The following is a 13920-nucleotide window of genomic DNA, read 5'->3' as shown; positions in this document are numbered from 1 at the left end:
CAATCCAGAAAAAAACTCGCTTTCTTATAAATAAATAATATAAATCCAGACAAGTCAGGAGACGACGATGGTTCACGAATGAGCAGTATTCAATGGCAAAGGACGGACTATAACCGAAACAGGCCCGGACAGGCCAGGCCTGGAAATGTCAAAACGAAGGTTACTGACCTTGAAATGAGATAGAAAATAATGTATAATCAGTTATGAGGTTAGTTAGCTACACAATACCGAAAATTCGGTGAAAAATGGAAAAAATAAATAAATAAATAACGAGAAAAAAAAATCGAGCTCCGTGGGGCTAGACACATGACATTGGCCTAACCAAATATCGAAACCTGTCAGATTCCACCAAACCCCTCGGAGAAGATGTAGCTTGAAATCGATTACCCCTAAAAAGACATCTTTTTCGGGTGTGGCTGCGCCCACAATGGGCACAATACGCCCACTCGAGGCAGGACACAACTAGATCATGATATCAACCTCCCACCCAAGATTCATCAAGATCGGATGATATCATCGGGTAGTTATGCTGCGGACACACACACACACACACACACACACACACACACACACACACACACACACACACACACACACACGACAACTCGTGAACCCAAAAATAAAATATATGTCCAGAAAAAATATATAAATCGATAAAAATAAATAGGTAAATATCAATCCAGAAAAAAAACTTGTTTTATTATAAATAAATCATATAAATCCAGAAAATAATAAAATATATATCCAGAAAAAATATATAAATCTATAAAAATAAATAAATAAATAAAAATATAAAAAATATATGAAAAAATAAAAATAAAATATAAATTAGGGTGGGGTGCGGCATGCGAGTGCATAGTGCGAAGCTAATACGGCATGGGGTCCGCGGGGCCCTTAGGAGGGTCCCGGAAAAATTGGGATTCTAAGCACTTTATTGGCAGCTTGTGCTCCTTTTTCTGAGACAATTATTTTAGGGGAATGCGATCAGGAGGGTCAACTTTATTTTGTGTACCGTAGAGTCAAAAAATAAAGGGATAGGAACAAAAGCAAAATCGAAGTAGGCAAGAAAGGAATAGGAACAACATTCAAATGACGTAAAAATCCAATTAAATGAGCAAGTGGTGAGAAAAGCAAAGTTCCAAGCTGCTAACGTTTTTCCAAGACAGAAAAAGCAAATAAAACATGGGAATTCATCTGGATATTTTGCAATGAGTATAAAGCAACATAGTAAACTGAAAAGAATGTCTGAAAATATAAAATGAAGGAGAAAATTATCGAGATAGAAGCCTGCCGTTATACACCCTCCCTACCCGGTACACATTTACATTGAGAAATTGCATCAACCACCCCTTCGGAACCCTTTCCGGGGGAGTAGGGACCAAGCCAAGTATCTACAATCTGTCTTATGAGTTACGAGTAATAAGGCCGTCAAAATGAGGAGTTGGAACAGTTTATTCGACGATACAGCTGCGTGAGAGTGCCAAAGTCTGAAGCCTGGGCCTAGTGTCAGGTGTGCTTATAACTTCATTATTTATTAGACATCCTACAGACGTAAATGAACACTCGGTTTACTCTGCGCACTTTGCACATCATGTGCAGCAAATTTCACCTACCTGCGCCTTGCATTTATTGTTATAAAAAAACGCTTCTGTACACCGCCCTTGAGGCTCGGTTTGCAAGCCACCGTCTACAATTCCAATAGAAGAGACTTCTATTCCAATTGGTTGAAATTGGATAACTAACGACCAGATGCATCGACCAAAGACAGACACCAAATTGCGTATTCTGGTATGATGATGATGATACTAGACAAGTCCCCAATGTTGCAATCTGGCGCTCTCAAGGCCGGTCCATGCGAGCGCTACTAAGCAATACGCAGCGGTTGTGCCTGAATATAATTAATTAATTCTGCCCATATGCCATTCATGGAAAGAATGTTCCCAAAAAGCATGGAACCAATTAATATTCCACAAATTTGGTTTTTTGACCAAAAAGTTGGTGGTGTTGCCAGTTTGTGCTAAATCTGCTAACTGATTCCGACTTTCCTTTCTTTGCTCAATCTTAATTTCCCTCAATTTATAAAGACCCCACCATGTGTGAACATACAAGAAGAAAACAATGATGGAATGCTCTTTTTGGTGAAACAGCTATCCATGTGCACTGGTATTCATTCTCGTAATCTCGTGGGACCTATTTGAACGAGCTGGGAGGTTGGAATCTTTCTTCCTGTTTACTTTTCCTCGATTGCTCTTGTACTCTACATTTTTCTCCCCCTCTGATTTCTAGCCTTTGTATTCTCCAGGCGAGGCCTTATCCCTGGCATTCAAGACCGGCTTTGAAGGCAAGGCCCGTGAGGGTGCGGCCCGTGTGGTGGTCCTTATCACCGATGGCAAGTCCCAAGATGAACTTAAAGGACCGGTGCAGCGTCTGAAGGCGAGCGGAGTTGAACTTTTTGTTCTGGGTGAGAAGAACTATGATTGACTTACACTGAGGATTGATCATTGTGCTCAAGCTTCCGCCGAATGTAGTTCTTGATTCATATTCTGATGTATTTTTCGCAGATGCACACAAAGGTTCTTAAAGTGTTTCATTTCTTTTCAAGGTGGAAGTGAACCCTATATTATCACAACACTTAGTCACATAGCAATGTAGCTAATCATAACACATAGCAATAAGCGGAGTAATGAATACATTTTGCCCCCATCACGCCTATGCTGTATCCACCTTCCAGCTGCAGGTTTGTGTGCATTATGTAGGTAACTCCAAGCAGGGAATTAGGCCAGAATACCTCCATGGTGTGAGTCCATTTTAACCTGTACAACAAACAAAGATTGCGCCCCCCCCCCCCCCCACCTTCCCATGCCTCCTCCCCCCAAGCCCTCTCCCTCCCACAGATCTCCCGATGTCTCTGTTCTCTGCTGTTGTACTTGTGTGCTTCCCTTGCTCTCCGCATCTTGTCTCCCGCTCCCTTTATTGTATGTTTTGTGTGTCCGTTTTTTTTTTTTTGAGGATTGATGTTAGGTCTTACACAAGCCTCAATCTTGGAACAAGAAGAAAAAGAAAAAAAAGATGGAGACCGTCCTTAAGAGTCACTGCTCTCTGCACCAGAATGGCAGTTACAAGTCATGTCTCTTCCTGTCAGGGATTGATCCCACATTAAATAGTTTATTACCAATCATATCTTTATTGTTTCCTCCTTTTACGATGTAACACCAAATTTTTCATTTTTATTAACGCTGATACCGACTACATTTGTGGCATTCCAAAATTGCTTCAGCGCAGATTACATTACTTTTCCATCAAATTTGGACATTAAGAGCAAAATATATTTGCACTTTATGATGGGATGTATAACGATGATTTGGAGGAGAGCGACGCATATTTTCTTTAGCTTGCATCATCGTTGCAACACTGCCGAAGGAAGCAGGTTTTTGCAGCCATTGTTGGAGTTTAAATGTTTAACTGTAGAAAGAATGTCTCATCCATTCCTTGACTTTTTTTGTAATTTTTTTGGAGTGTAAGAGTTTTTCCTCTTCTTTCCTAAACCGTTCTGTTTTATATTTTCTGCCCAGGCATCAAGGCAGCAGACGAGGAGGAGCTGCAACAGATAGCATCGCTCCCCACATCCGATCACATCTTCGTGGTTCCGGATTTTAGAAATCTGGCTGGAGTAGAAGATGAATTCTCACGACGCATTTGTGCTTCCATTGCACGACAAATGGGCATCGAGTTTGAGGGTGAGAGAGGAGAGGGAGAGATAAGATGGGATGATGAGGGAAGAAAAGAGGAGCATAAATGCATGTAAATGTCAATCTGTACCCTTTGCATTTACGGCCTTAGCTTTCTGGGTTGTGTACAAGTCTGAGCCTCACTTTGCTATCATGATATGAGTAATTGATGAATGCTGTAATCATACTAAAATATGCAATTTGGTGTCTGTCTGTCTGACCATGACACGTTCGGTCGTGACTTATCCAATCTCAACCAAACTTGACAGGAGGACTAAGGTTCACACGATGGAGGTTGTAGTTACTTAATTTGCCCCCCTCCCCCCTCCCCAAGGCAGTTTTCCACCTTGGGCGAAATCCGTGTTGAGGTGTATATCCGTGTCCAGAAAGCTAATCATGGCCTTTTTCCAAGGCTGCTTCTATAACAACAAAAGTAATAATAACATTCATAACAAAAGCATAATATTAATGTTATTACAAAACAATATTGATACTAATTATATCCCCTCTCCCCAAGGGTGTTTTTCCTCCTTGGAAAAACGCCATGTTAACGTGAATAAATAATTTATAGTTGTGTATTGTAGGGCAAGCTGTAGTGTTACGGCCTGAAGCACACCAAGCCAAGCTTTCAATCACACAGGCTTTATTTAGGGGTTATGGCAATCAAAATCTATTCCTACACATAAAGAAAACGGAAACAAAGAATGGAGAAAAGAGGGAAAAACCAGAGTAGGCCAGCATGAGCGGGTAGGAGTAGGCAGGTCCGAGAGTAGGCCCCAGTGCAGGCCCAGCGGTAGGCCCCAGTGCAGGCCCAGCGGTAGGACCCAATGCAGGCCCAGCGGTAGGCTCCAATACAGGCCCAGAAATCGGCAAGAGTTTAATCCAAGTCAACCACATTTCACATTTGTGGAACATTTGTGGTGAAAACCACATTTCCAAGCTAGCCTCCAAAGCCAGTCGCCGACTGGGCATCCTCCGTCGTGCGAAGTCCTTCCTTTGCACACCTGAGCTCCTCACCACATACAAGGCTTTCATCCGCAGCTCAATGGAGTACTGCTCTCCCCTCTGGGCTGGTGCTCCTGCCTCACACCTAGCTCGTCTTCACGCTGTTGAAACCAAAGCATTCAGAATCATTGGGATCTCCCGCGATGACGCTATCTCCGAGAGCCTTTCACTTACTCACCGCAGGCAGGTTGGTGATCTTTCTGTCTTCTACCGACTCCTCTCCGGCCTTGCTCCCCCAGCTCTCTCTGGGCTTTGTCCCTCAAATATTCCTACAGGTCGCACAAGATCTGCCTGCAACCCTCTTATGGTTAAACTGCCAAAATCAAGAATCTCTGCTCACCTTCACTCCTTCATTCCTCTTTTCTCCCGCCTCTGGAACAAACTCCCTCACTCTCTTCAATCCCAATCCTCCCTCCAGGTCTTTAAAACGGCTGTTCACCACCATCTCTTATCTTCCCCAATCCAAAACCTTGATCTTTTCTACCCCCGCTAATTTCACCCCAAATCCACTTTTTGAGGTGCCGACTTCTTTCCTGGAAGTCCTTGGTGTCCTTGCGTTTTATACCTATCCTGCCCCCCCCCCCCCCCAGGCCCTCTCCCTCCCACACATCTCCCGATGTCCCTGCTCTCAAATGATGTGTTTGTGTGCTTCCTCCCCTTCTCTCCCCATCTTGTTGACCGCTCCCCTTTTTATATACTTTGTTTGCTTGTTTGTTTGATTTGTTTGTTTGATAAATGTTAGCTCTTTCACGAGCCTCGACTCTGTATACAAAAAAAAACAAAAAAACAAAACACAAAAAAAACGTCAGGTGCAGAGAGCAAACCCTGCAGGGGTTGATCCGGCACAAGTCAACCTTCAGGTACAGAGGTGGCCGCAGGGGTTGATCCGGCACAAGTCAACCTTCAGGTACAGAGGGGGCTGCAGGGGTTGATCCAGCACAAGTCAACCTTCATGTAGAGAGATTTCCGCTGAAACCCCTACCAGCACACGAAAAGCCACTCCGCCATGAGACCTCTTCCAAAATGGCCACTGCTTCCTCTGAATGACCTTCCTGGCCCCTCCCCTGCCCCCACAGCCAATCATAGGCTTTGCTTTATACCCATGGAACAAACCACTTGGTCTAACTCATGGGGGGGGGGGGGGGGGGAAGAAGAAAAGAAAGGTCACAGACCGTAACAGTAGAGAAAGAAGTTAAAAAAAATAAATTATGAACCACAAACACGTATAATTATTTTTCTAAACAGTCGCTATTGCTGTTTAGTCCGAAATTGAAAGAAATCTGGAGGGATCCTGATGTCTTTGAGGCATTATATGTTAATTATTGCATCCACCATAGACTAACAGACTAGAGCCTAGATCGACCGCAATCTATTTATCTTAATAATTAAGATAATAGCATGACCCTTCCATAGTGAGTGGGTGTACTAGTTATTAGTCCCCTACTGGTGTACACCGGAGGGGACTATAGGTTTGCACGCCGTCCCTCTGTCTGTCAGTCCGTCAGTCCGTCACGCAAAGAACAGTTTTCCGGACTTTTTTTCTAAACTCTTAATGCTAATGATTTCAAACTTGGTACATGGTTTCCTCATGATAAGTTAAAGATCAAGTTCGAACTTCATGACGTTTCGATCATTTTTGACAAAGTTATGGCACTTTGAACTTTGGTAGGGGACATGTATTGCAGCGCAATACTCAGAATGCTTGTTTAAAAACGATTTCGTTAGTCTTCAATTAATGAACGAGTAATTCATTCAAAAGTCATAGTTACCTCTGCCACGGAAGGTGGATGGAGGTTATGTTTTCACCCCTATCTGTCTGTCTGTTTCTCTCTTTGTCTGTCTCTTGCTGAGCAAGATATCTCAAAAAGTTGTGGATGGATTTGGACGAAAACCTGGTGTATGAGTTGGGTAGGTGACAAGAACAAGCCGATTCGATTTTGGTTCAGGTCCGGATGCAAATCCCACATCCCGCCTATCATTGAGATACAAAACATAAACTGTTCCGTATGGTAGGAGGTATGCGCTCTACCGAGTGTCGTTCTAGTTCACAATAATTTTAAAGTTGGATCATTGACTTTGCTGATTGCTCTGCTCTCTGACCCCTTTTCAGAGATTGCAGAGCCTGAGGCCCCACAGTTACGCATAGTGCAAGCGAGTCCTGACTCGATACGAGTGGCCTGGGATGAACCCGCAGAACCTATCACCTCGTACCGACTGTCGATGTGGCCGGCCGGCAGTAGTCCTGACTCCGGGCTTCAGCAGGACTTACCGTCGAATGCAATATCTGCCCTTCTAGAGCAACTCTCTCCAGGCACTGCCTATGAGGTCTCCAGTCTGTTGTCCTTTTCTGATGTCTCTTTTCGTGACACTTCCTTCTTGGTGTAATTATTATGATATATTACAATATAAAAGTAGCCTGATTATTATAGCAGTACTTGCTTGTACATGTACCATGTATCTATTATTGGAATCCAAGCCACAGATGATAGATTATATGAGAGCTGATTGGTTGTTCCTTCCAATTATGGGTGATGGAAGTGTTTGGTGCTTTGGATATTTATATGTTGACCACTATTGGCATATTGCACTTGGTATTGATTGGGAGCCTCGGTGGTGCGCGTTTCTGTCTACAATGTCGGTGATGATTCGCTAATTAATGATGAAATGGGTCTCGTGGCTGGGGGGTGAGGGGGCATGTAGCGCCTTGGAATCCTCATTTACGTACTACTCGTGAACGTTTGTAGCTGTAGAGGAACCTGGATAGAGATTGAAACAGCAAAGGGCTTTCTTTGTGTAGCTTTTCATGGTTGCTTTATGCTGCCTTCTTTGGCTGGAAGGGCATGGAGTTAAATATGTGTGTGTGTGTGTGTGTATATATATATATATACTAGCAGAAGTACCTGGTGTTGCCGGGCGGGGGAGGGGGGAAGGGGAGGGGAGGGGGGAATGGGAGGAGAGGGGGGGGGGGAAGGGGAGGAGAGGGGGGGGGGGGAAGGGGAGGAGATACGAGTGGCCTGGGATGCCACTGGGAAGGGCAGGGGGGAGGGTGGCCTGGCAAGGGCAGGGGGGAGGGTAGGAGAGGAGAGGGGAGGGGGGAAGGGGAGGGGGAGGGGGGAAGAGGAGGGGGAGGGGGGAGGGGGGAAGGTGAGGGGAGGGGAGGGGGGAAGAGGACAGGAGGGGAGGGGGAGGAGGGGGAGGGGGGAGCAAGGGGAAGGGGAGGGGTGAAGGGGAGGGGTAGGAGGGAAGGGGGAGGAAGGGGAGGGGAGGGGGGAGGCAGGAGAGGAAGGGGAGTGGCTCACGTTTCTGAGTGAATGTGGCTCACGTTTCTGAGTTAAGTGTGATGCCGATCAGGAAGAAGAAGCCATACTACCAAATTCGTACACTTCCGGAATTGTTTGATTTATTTGTATTCAAATGTCTGGTAATTGTTGTACACCGCTCCTTTCCTATGCCATCTCCAGGCATTGCAAATCGTCATTGCCGGGCACCAAAGGGGGCTCGGCAGTGACGCACGCTGAAAGAGAGTACTCAGTTTTCACTCTGGTTTCTTTCTTGTTTGTTTGTTTTCTTGTTTGTTTTCTTTCTTGTTTGCTTTCTTGGTTGTCCGGACGATATCTCAGCCATCCTTTGAGCTAGGAAGCTGAAATTTCGGCACAGTAGTGAGCAAGTCCTTTGTCAAATACGGTATTTTTTGTTTTTTGAATAATCAATTAATTGAGGAGTTATTTAATTATTAGCGTTTAATTAAGTACTTATTTAATTAATTAAATTTAATTTCTCTTCTGACCATTATTAACTCGGGCACCTTTTGAGTTAGGAAGCTGATATTTGGACATGCCAATGACCAGGTGATTTGGCTGCAAAGGATATTTCCGATTTATTAATTAATCAATTAATCGATTAATTATTTAATTATTCGATTAATGACAAAAAAAAATTTTTTTTTTTAGTTACACATTCTGATGAAATAGTGGTAGTTTATGTGTTCTCTGACCAAATTGATTAATAATTTAATTTTTTTATGATTATTATTTATTTATTTTCATTATTAATCATTTATTTATTTTCTTTCTCATTTGGCCAATATCTCAGGCACCTTTTGAGCTGGGAAGCTAATATTTGGACATGAGTGACCAAGTGATGTGGCTATCAAGGATATTTTTTATTTATTGATTAATCATTTCATCTATTAAGTATTTATTGATTAATCGATTAATTATTTATTGAGTAATCAATTAATTATTTGATTTTTTATAAATGACTTATTTAATTAAATTTCTAAAAGATACGTCTTCGGATGAAGCACTACTGGTTTAGTTATGCAATTAGCCAATTGATTATGAAAATATTTTGTGATAATCTTTTATTGATTTTAATTATACAATTAATCAATCAATTAGTGTACACCTCTCCCTCCCAATGCAGCCTCAATGAGCTGCACTGCGGTATTGCCGGGCGCCGGAGGCGCCCCGGCAATGCCGCGCTGCAGCATATTTAATTATTTGGCATGGGGCGGTGTACTTTGAATGTATGTGTACTTGTTTTCTATTTATTTATGCGAATGTGTCAATTTAAAAAGGCTTCGGCACCATCGAGCGATTTTTTATTTTATTTTTTAACTCCAAAAAAAAAAGTTTTTTTTTTTTTTTTTTGGCCTAAAACACTCCCAAGCAGTCATTGATGAACCACTGAAAGTTTGATGAAGATCTGTTCAGCCATCTCTGAATAAAACGCGGACACACAAAAACTGGACACGCACAAACACATAGACAACTCGCGTTTATATATATATATATATATATATAACCTCCTAGCTTGACCAATCCATGTAGGACTATCTGTGTAAGATGCAAAGCTGTACATAATTAGCTCATGTCGTTTCAAATGGCCATAATGTAGCTTATCTTCCCCCATCCAAAACCATCATGGACACCTGCAAGAAACGAAAAACTCATGAAAAAAATCATTCTTAAACGAAAGAATCATTAATCACTTATTTTACCCTCTGGTTCTAGACTTAAGGAACACCCTGTACAATATTTAGCAGCCTGACAATACTTGGACTATTTGGATATTTGTTCAGGAAGAAATTTGGTATTTTGGTGGCCATTTTGTTTTATGCTAATTATCTCAAATTGCTCAATGCTGACAGAAGTCTAGTAAAATTCACCAAAAATCCAAAAAACTTAAGTCACCAAAACGAGGTTGGGCCTAGCAGCTGCCGGATATATTACTCGACGATTGTTTTGTCACTGCTTCAATTTCATTTGAAAAATCTTTTTTGCCAAACTTCATGCAAGCAAATGCATGAGTATTGAAAGTGGATATAACTCTGACAGGATGCATACTCGCCTCTAGGCTGTCTCGCCTGGGTTCGAATCCCGACCCAACTATAAACGGTCAGTTCGGTGTTTGTTTCACAGGCAGGGTGATTCATCAATGCGTGTACCGTCCCTCGGATGGACGTTAAGTGGGCATCCCGTCTGCCAACGTTAGTTGGTGGACGTTAAAGACCCCATGGTGTGCTTTGCGTGGAGTAGGCGAGCTATCAACTGCAACATTGCCAAAAAAATTCCAAATTCCTACCCTCTAACTAGTGGGTGGCATTGTATTGCGATGGCCGGATACCATTCTGAAATTCTGAAAATTCTGAAATTCTGAAAATTCTGAAAAATTCTGAAATTCTGAATTCTGAAAATTCTGAAAATTACATTCTGGAAACTGTTTTTGAAAAAAACAAGTTTTTTTTATGTGAAATTGATTGCTACCAATACGCAAGTCGGTATTTATTGATATTTCATACATATATATTTGATTAAACCGAACAAATTAAAATCTTGATATTATTGTTGTTTTATCCTTTTTATTGAAATGTAAATATTTCATAGATATCGTCACGTATTATTATTTATATAATAGCCGTAGATGATTCTGTCTGTCTGTCTGTCTGTCTATCTGTTGGGTGTCTGTCCGGGGTGTGGCTTACTCGGTTTGCAGAGTAGCTCCACCCATAGCTCCACCCATTCTGGGAGTGGCTATAAACAAATATCCACCATTTTATTAACTCGCATAGCTTTGAGTCCTGTTTTGTAGGCCCGTGGTGTCTTGCTCTCCCCCAGTTTTATTTCAAATCAAATTCGATAAATCATTTCATTTTTCACAGTCGCTAACATAGTTTTAGACTCGGTTGAAAAAAAACGGGAAGAAAATCTGATGAAAGTTGCCGTTTATAGAACGAAATGAATTCTCAAAGGCCTGTAACTTCAAGGCCATTGAGTCTCTCTCACGCCTTTATCTCCAATCTAACTCACCATATGATTTCATTTTTATCGATGGTTTTACTTTTAGACTCGGTGTCAGCAATAATTGAGAACAATCCACACACGCGGGAAAATGCAGAGATATATTTTTTAAAATCGCGTCATGGTGTATCATACACCGCCCAACATGACACCGCCGGCAATGTGTCGATATATATTAAAAATTCGCTTTTGCTTTTCCGTTATGATATATTACTATTTCGTTTGATGATAGTCGTCACAAAAACGTCAACAATGATGCCGACATATATTTCTTCGTTTTTATTTCATTCAACATATTAGCCGGAAGTAAAATATGTTTCAGGAAATTACCGAGAGATATTTCTTCTTTTTTTTTATTAGTTATGTGCGCATACACTTTAAATAGGTTTATTTGAAATCTTTAATTTTCCACAATATAATTTACTTGCCATTTATCATTTGATGATTACGAGACAAATTCCTCTTGAGGATCGTGACAATTCATGCGTTGCGTGGAAACTTCCATTTCCAAAATGAATGAGACGATCGATGAAGAACGACTCGGTGTCACCAACGCGGGAAAATGCAGAGATATATTTTTTAAAATACACCATATCACCGCACAACACCGCCCAACAGCCAACAAGTATCATACACCGCCCAACAGCCAACGAGTATCATACACCGCCCAACATGACACAGACAGCAACATGTCGACATTATCGCTTTTTCTTTAAACCGAGTGAACCGAGCCGAACCGAATACACCGCGTGAATTCACCGAGCGAATTTCAGCCAATTCCACCTATTTCTTCGTTTTTATTTTATTCGTTACCAGCAGAAGTACCCAGCGTTGCCGGGCGGGGGAGGGGGGAAGGGCACGTACACTTTAAACATGTATATACATGTGGGATGTGGGATATATACATGTGGGACATGTGTACGTGTGTGTACGTGTGTGTGCGCGTGAATATGTGTGTGTGTGTATATATGTGTGTGTATGTGTATGTAGGCTAACCCCCGCTCTAGCAGGGAAAATGGCCTTAAAATGCATGTTGTTGTTGTATGTGTATATACATGTCTGTGTGTGTGTGTTTGTGTGTATATGTGTCTGTACGTGTGTGTGTGTGTGTGTGTGTGTGTGTGTGTGTGTGTGGAGATGTATGGAGATGTATATATGTGTATATATGTGTATATGTGGATACATATGTGTATACATATTTGCATATGTGCATATGTGTATATGTGTCTGTACGTGTGTGTGTGTGTGTGTGTGTGTGTGTGTGCATGTGTGTCGATGTACGTGTGTGTGTATGTGTATATGTGTGTGGGTGTATATGTGTGTGTGTGTGTATATGTAAACATGGGCCGGTGTGTGTGTAAAGTGTGAGGAGGTATTGGAGAGGAAAATGCAGAGATATATTTTTTTAAATCGCGCCATGATGATAAACGAAAATACACCGCCTAAAATAACAGTCGACATATATTTAAAATTCGCCATACACATCCATGCGGGAATCCCACGGGTGACCCCGCTAGTTATTATTTATATTGATGAAATGTTTTTTAGTAGTATTTTTTAGTATAGTATCATGATGTAGTATTTTTTTCTTTAGTATTGTTATATTCATGTATTTTAATATTTTTTAGTAATGATTTTATTTTTTATTTTTTTTTGTATACAAGATCTAGGCTCGTGTAAGAGCTAACATTAATGACAAAAACAAACAAACTGACACATAAGACAAAATAAAGGGAGCGGAAGACAAGATGGGGAGAGAGGGGGAAGCACACAAGTACAACATTTGAGAGCAGGGACTCGGGAGATCTGTGGGAGGGAGAGGGCTTGGGGGGAGGAGGCGTGGGAAGTGGGGTGGGATGGGGAGAGTTAAAAACACATGGACACAGCGAGGACTTCCAGGAAAGAAGTTGGTATTTCAGAAAGGTGGATTTGGGGTGAAATAACAGGGGTAGAAAAGATGTGATTGAAGAGACCTTCAGTTTCGGAGTTTGTTCCAGAGGCGAGAGAAAAGAGGAATGAAAGAGTAAAGGTGAGCAAAGAGTCTTGATTTTGGCAGCTTCACCAGAAGAGGGTTGCTGGCAAATCTTGTGAGACCTGTAGGAGTACTTGGGGGACAGAGCACAGACAGGGCTGGGCCAGAGAGAAGTCGGTAGAAGACAGAAAGACCACCAACCTGCCAACAGAAAGACCACCAACAGAACAGAGTGAGTGAAAGGCCCAGAGAATTGGCTTCATCAGGGGAGATTCTGAAAGCTTTGGTTTCAACAGTGTGAAGCCAAGCTAGGGGTGAGGCAGGAGCACCAGCCCAGAGGTGAGAGCAGTATTCCATTGAGCTGCGGATGAAAGCCTTGTGTGTGGTAAGGAGCTCAGGTGTGCCAAGGAAGGACTTCACACGACTGAGGATGCCCAGTCGGCGACTCGCTTTGGAGGCCAGCTTGGAAATGTGGTTTTCCCAGGAAAGATCATGGCAGATTGTGAGACCCAAGAGCTTTAGTGACAGAACTTCTTGGAGAGAAATGTTGAGAAAGTAGATGGGAGGGTTGTCCAGATGGTCTTTTCGGAGAGACAAAATGAGAGTGTGAGATTTGTGAGGATTGAAAGACATGTTCCACTTGTTTGACCAGTCTGTGATTTTGTCCAGGTCTGCAGAGAGTGAGGTGGCTGCAGACTGCCGATCTGAGGGATGAGGTATGGAGCGGCAGAGAGTGGAGTCATCAGTAAAGAGGAAGAGAGGATTTTCCAGAGAGTCGGAGAGATCATTGATGAAGACTAGAAAAAGCACAGGGCCCAGAACACTGCCTTGGGGAACTCCAGCCTGAACAGGAAGGGGTGATGAGGGAAATCCATTCATGGCCACACGTTGACTACGACCAGAGAGGAAGTCC

At 42.4% G+C, this 13920-nt stretch overlaps 1 protein-coding gene across 1 annotated transcript in view; it reads left to right on the top strand.

Moving 5' to 3' along the window:
* LOC137427788 (collagen alpha-1(XIV) chain-like) overlaps window positions 1–13920 on the top strand; it is a 209656-nt gene that overhangs the window by 47966 nt on the left and 147770 nt on the right. The window contains exons 7-9 of the mRNA XM_068117529.2: window positions 2303–2461; window positions 3573–3737; window positions 6844–7058. Coding sequence (XP_067973630.2) covers window positions 2303–2461; window positions 3573–3737; window positions 6844–7058 — 539 coding nt within the window. The remainder of the gene's footprint in view (window positions 1–2302; window positions 2462–3572; window positions 3738–6843; window positions 7059–13920) is intronic.

This window comes from Myxine glutinosa, chromosome 5 (assembly GCF_964187855.1).
Source record: "Myxine glutinosa chromosome 5, kmMyxGlut1.1, whole genome shotgun sequence".
Taxonomy (NCBI): Eukaryota; Metazoa; Chordata; class Myxini; order Myxiniformes; family Myxinidae; genus Myxine; species Myxine glutinosa.
Note: the sequence above shows the minus strand (reverse complement) of the source record. Positions and strands in the feature narration are given on the sequence as shown.